This window comes from Coffea eugenioides, chromosome 8 (assembly GCF_003713205.1).
Source record: "Coffea eugenioides isolate CCC68of chromosome 8, Ceug_1.0, whole genome shotgun sequence".
Taxonomy (NCBI): Eukaryota; Viridiplantae; Streptophyta; class Magnoliopsida; order Gentianales; family Rubiaceae; genus Coffea; species Coffea eugenioides.
The window spans coordinates 10,800,059-10,805,251 of NC_040042.1; the positions used below are offsets into that span (position 1 = coordinate 10,800,059).

Genomic DNA, 5,193 nt, shown 5'->3' on the forward strand with positions numbered 1-5,193 from the left:
TTAAAGAAAGTGCTATTATTCTAAAAAAAATTCCAAATAATCTTCAATCTAAACAAACTCAATCTATAAACCTTTAATAATATTTTCATAGTTTAATTTTCCAGTAATAATTTTCTGCCTTATCATGTGAAACGAGTGGGCTACTTTCCTCTATCTAAAAAATCTGTAATAATAGGGATATAATTTAAAAAGACTTATATCCATAAATATATAATAATTTTCATTATTATGTTAGGGATATTGATTTTTTTAAAACATTATTTGTCTTGACTGGTACAAAATATTGACGAATGATTTTAGAGACAGACAAACAAATTAAGAGAAAAATTATATAAGCAGATAAAATTCAAAATGCAATATACCTTGAGGGGATTTACTACAATTAACCCTTAGGGGTATCAATGTCTTTTTGACATTAACATTGCACAACGTTAATGGTTCAAAAAAGGGGTTTAACGGGGTAAGCTAAGAAAAAAAACGTTAAAGAACAAAGTACAAAACTAGTAAACCTTAGGGAGAGTTTTGTAATTGACCCATAATTTGAGATGAAAAAACTGGAGCAGACAAAAAGGAAACATCCCAGAATTTTTCCTGTACGCATACAGATGTTAAATTCAGCATGGTTCTAGTGGCAATTCAGCTGCCTTGACTTTCCCCTTGACAATCAAGGTTACTTTCTCATGCTGACATTTTGGGTTTTGGTGAACTCTGCCCAGAAAAGAAAGCTCACACCACCTCAATGGAATGAACCAGGAATTGCTAAGAAAAACTATATATATATTTGCATGGTTATCAATCGACAGTAACAAATCCAGGTACAGCAGATAGCTATTGAACAAAAGGGTATCTAGAGATATAATATTCCCTTACACGAGATGCACCATCTCTTGCCAGAATTCCTTCAAGATCCCCAATAATTCTGGCCAGCCATATCTCTAAATTTCTCTGAATTTCTTTGAAGTTGTTTTTTATGGAGTCAAGTGACCGTTTTGTTCCTAATTTGGCTTGACCTTCAAGTTCATTCCCTTGGTAAGTCTTTCCCGCCTCTGTTTGCAGTGCAATCAGCTTCTGAGAAGTTTCGGATGCACGCTGCTGGAGTCGAAATGCTTCAAGCAGAAACTCTGTTTGCCTCTGTGTACGAAACTCTGAACTGGCGGTGGGTTCAGATGGATCACTAGCTTGCTGCAACAAAATTCATTTTCTTATCAACCCAACATACCTATTGAACTATCGTAGAAAAGTATACAATGAACTGGCACACCTCAAACAAACAGCAGAGACATAACTATGTATCCAACACTACATTTGAGAGAGAGAGAGAGAGAGAGCTAGTAACCACTACTAATTAGGCATCATTATAATAGCTGTAAATTTTCTATGCATTTTTATGATGGGTAGGTAAACAAATTATTGATCAAAGTGTATTACAGCATAAACCAAGTGTTAAGCTTTCTTGAATTTTGTTGGTGAACGAAGGAATCAAACTGATAGTTAGGTTCGTACACAATGACAAGTTGCAAAAGGAGCCAAACATTTGACAGCTTTGACATCAACCAGTAAATTTGTCTATTGTGTAATAATTGATTGATCTGCGTAAATTTGAAATGCTGTGGAATTCGTAAAGTAGGTTTATCAGATTTCCAACTAATGATCTAACAAATGCAAGTTTACTGAAACGGTAATCTTGCCTCACCATTCTCCTGCACAGATCATCAATCTTCCCAGCAAGGGTCTGGTATCTCTTTGCCTGCTTTCTCAGTAGTGATGGCATCTTTGATAGATCTGTCTTGCCAATTTTTTCCAGATTAAGTAGCTCCTGCTCAAGAAACTTTAGTTTGGAGGAAACTCCTGTTGATTCACCATCTACTTTCCAAGGGGACTCCCTTCTGAAGAAAACAGTTTTTTTTTTTTTTTTTTTTGTCATTTGCATGAGCCACAGCATATTCAGTGTGCATACTTCCAACTAGCAATCTCTACCCAAATACTGAAAGCTTACCTAGCCACAAAGTGCTTCAAATTGTATACTGGTTCAATGGACTCGTATTGCACATCCTACATCATAAATCTCAGAAATCAGTATAAATTCAAAACACGCCATTCCGCCAACAGAATAGACAAAAAAGGAAAGGAAAGATCATTTATCCAACTAAAAGGAAACCCGTAATATCGGTTGACATCACCAATCAGCTAGAAGCTGACAAATGACTGCAGATCACCATTGCATACAAGTACCTATCAAGTAACCAGGCAACATTTGGTTCCAAAGTATCAGACAAATCCATCACTTCATGAATGCCCTAGCTTGCAGGAAATTCAGATTTCAGTAGCAAGGCGAAGATGAAACTTATCTTCCATTTTTTCTTACTTCCTATTTAAACATCTTCTTGAGACTCTCAATCCCATCACCATAATAGTATAGGCTGCTAAGCGCAGAATTTTAGTTGGATGAAAGATAAGCAACAAGGATAATGCCGAAGCTTTGTAACTTCTAAAACTTAGTGGTCTGCCGGAAAAGCAACAAAACACTGAACAGGTAATTATGCAAAAGGACAGAACCATCTCTTGTACAGCCACCAAGAATTACCAAAGTAGTATTTACCTTGAAATGAGTAAATAAAGACAAGATCCAAAGATGCAAGACAAAGTAGAAGACAAACAGGGGTAACTTAAACTGAGCACTACAAAACAAATCTCTTAACTGCACTCAGACCATTAATCAATATGCAAATTCAAAATGAATTTCCCCGCGAACTACTCTTCATGACTTGACGTCGACACCCCTAGAATGAAGTGCAATATAGTCTTCAGAAATAATTTCCCAAGTATGTTGGCTAGCAAAGTGCTTGGGGAAGTGGAGATTCAACTATCATATGCTCTAGTCTGCTTCAAAAGGCTGACACTTAGACTTGCCTGAAGCAGAATTAGTATAAAGTATATACTTATCTTCAGCCTAATTTCATTTCCACCTATTCTTATTGAATTAAAAGCTTTAGTTAAACCACAAAAGGGTAAAGGTAAACAACTTTGCCCAATACAAGAACCTAACCAAAAAGCAATCAAAAGACAATCCCTAACAAACAACATAAATCTTTCTCAAAGGTTTATTGCATCATCTTTAACCAAACATATGAATATCTTTAAAAATTTATGATACTTTTCTTTAACCTTTTAATATTACTATTATCAAATAATTACGGAAATTTTCCAAACCAAGAAGCAAAAAATAAATATATTTCGAAATCACAAACCAAAAAGAAAAGGCAATACAAACAAGGAAGCAAAAAGTCCATTGATGACCCTACCTGCTGCCAAAGTCTTCCTCTTTCAGCCCAGAATTTAGAAGCAGAACTCAAGACCTCTGAATTGATCCCATTATTCTGTCCATAGAGACTTTCCATCTCCTCCATACCATGAATCCCACTAGCCAAATAACACTCCTCCACCCCCAAATCCACCCCTTCTGACAGCCCCCCGCCTTTCGCACCACCATACCTCAATCCCATCTCAGCATAAAACTCCCGACCACCACCATCACCTCCACCACCACTATAACTATTCATATTCATAAAATTCAACATTTCATCTCTTTCACTAACATCCCTTTTCAGCTCCTCAATATTAGCCCTCAACTCAGCCTCTAATTTCTCAAAGTCTTCAACTTTACCTCTCAAATGGGCTGTCTCCTCAGCACTCTCATCGATCTGCTGCAAAAGCCTCTTCTCTTCTTGCTGCCAAGCATGTCTGTGGCTCGCAAAGATCTCCACAACTCTTGCATTGGCCTTGGAATCTTCCTTTCTACGTGAATGAAGCTGTTTTAGCTGTTCCTCTGCTTTCCTTAGTTTAAAGCTGAGATCTTTATTGTGGGATTTTAGAGTTGAGACTAGTGGTACTGAATTTTTTGGTAAAAACCCAAGAAAAGTTATGAAACTGAGGCCTAAATATGAGGATAGCAGGTTCTCAAAACTCTCTTGTTCTTGTTTTTGGTGGGCATTTTCTTGTTCCTGTTCTTGTGCTGCTGCCATTACTGGGACTTCTTGTTGTCTGTGTTTGGAACTTGTGTTCTTTTCTGTGAGTTGTGGATTTTGGAGTCCTTTTTGTATAGGCCTTTTTGAGGGGATTTGATTATTTGTTGTTGTAGGTGGTGTTGGTTGGTAGTTTACTGGGATAGCCTTGATATGAGTACTGCGTTCATGTCTCTCAATGTGTCTTGTCTGTGGGGTGCTGTGCTTTGTGGCTGCTTTTTGAAGTTTTGTAGCCTTTTTGATTTTGTCAGTATTATCCTTTGCTTTGGCAGTTTTCTTTATTGTTTGTATATTTTAAGTATTTTAAAAAGGAATCTGGGGATGGAACACAGTAGAGGTGTATTTGATGTAGTTTTGCCATTTTGATGTATCTGCTAACAGGTCTTGGTACACAATTCATGGTTTGTTTGGATTAGTAATTAATTTTTTTTAAAAGATATTTTTAATTATATCATGAACACATTTTCTAATAATCTCTTCATCGCATAAGCGTTCTAGTAGTATTCTTTTTTAAAAAATTTCAAATAATCCTTTATCAACTATGTAATTTACTAGAGAAGGATGTTAAGGGCCTTTGACTGCCTCGTTTTCCAAATGACAATTAACTATTAGGCAATGAATTCTCGTTTCTATCAAAAAAAAAAAAAATACACAAAATTGTTCATGTGTTGGTTTGGTTTGGTGTTGTTTTATTGTTATCATAGTCTCTCTCTCTTTTTTTTTTTTTTACTAAAAAAAGTAAAAGAAGCAATAAAGTTATAGTGCCCAACCGCTTGCACGCATCTAGTTTAAATGATTGTTTCATACTTTTTTAGTTTTACCTGTCATTTGATCAACAATTAACATTTCTGAAGTTAGGAGGCAGCTTGTCCATTTAATGTTGAAAACCTGTTTGGATTGCTATTTTTAAGAATTTTTGTAAAAAGATGTAGTGTAAAAATTTAACGTATATGAGGTACAAAAGTAATTGAAAAATATGTTTAAAAAAATGTAAAAAAAAAAAATTGCGAAAAATCACAATCCGAAAAAAGGAATGTTTGTATGGTTTCATACTCTAATGATTTGCCTCAACCAGAGGAGGGAGGAATGATGCTGGAAACCAACCCGGGGCCCCAAATTAATGGTCAATTAATACCTATTGAGGACTCATAGGTCAAGCCAAAAGCATTGC

At 35.7% G+C, this 5,193-nt stretch overlaps 1 protein-coding gene across 2 annotated transcripts; it reads right to left on the reverse strand.

Moving 5' to 3' along the window:
- Positions 1 to 756: 756 nt before the first annotated feature.
- On the reverse strand, positions 757 to 4,210 carry LOC113779104. Of its 2 annotated transcripts, none has more exons than XM_027324547.1 (4): positions 3,303 to 4,210; positions 1,997 to 2,052; positions 1,694 to 1,886; positions 757 to 1,182 (listed from the first exon to the last, which is right to left on the reverse strand). In XM_027324547.1, exons 1-4 carry the CDS (start codon positions 4,020 to 4,022, stop codon positions 829 to 831), a joined length of 1,323 nt encoding a protein of 440 aa, XP_027180348.1. In that variant the 5' UTR covers positions 4,023 to 4,210; the 3' UTR covers positions 757 to 828. The 2 variants fall into 2 exon arrangements, with proteins under 2 accessions (XP_027180348.1, XP_027180349.1); XM_027324548.1 differs by having other exon boundaries at positions 973 to 1,182; positions 1,689 to 1,886.
- Between the last annotated feature and the right edge of the window lie 983 nt (positions 4,211 to 5,193).

What these genes read in the sequence shown, in the direction of transcription:
- LOC113779104 (XM_027324547.1), bottom strand. Translation starts at nt 4,022, where the DNA reads ATGGCAGCAGCACAAGAACAGGAACAAGAAAATGCCCACCAAAAACAA. An exon ending in GAGGAAGACTTTGGCAGCAG is followed by an intron (nt 2,053 to 3,302) that starts GTAGGGTCATCA and finishes TTTATGATGTAG; the next exon opens with GATGTGCAATACGAGTCCAT. An exon ending in TTGAAGCACTTTGTGGCTAG is followed by an intron (nt 1,887 to 1,996) that starts GTAAGCTTTCAG and finishes TGTTTTCTTCAG; the next exon opens with AAGGGAGTCCCCTTGGAAAG.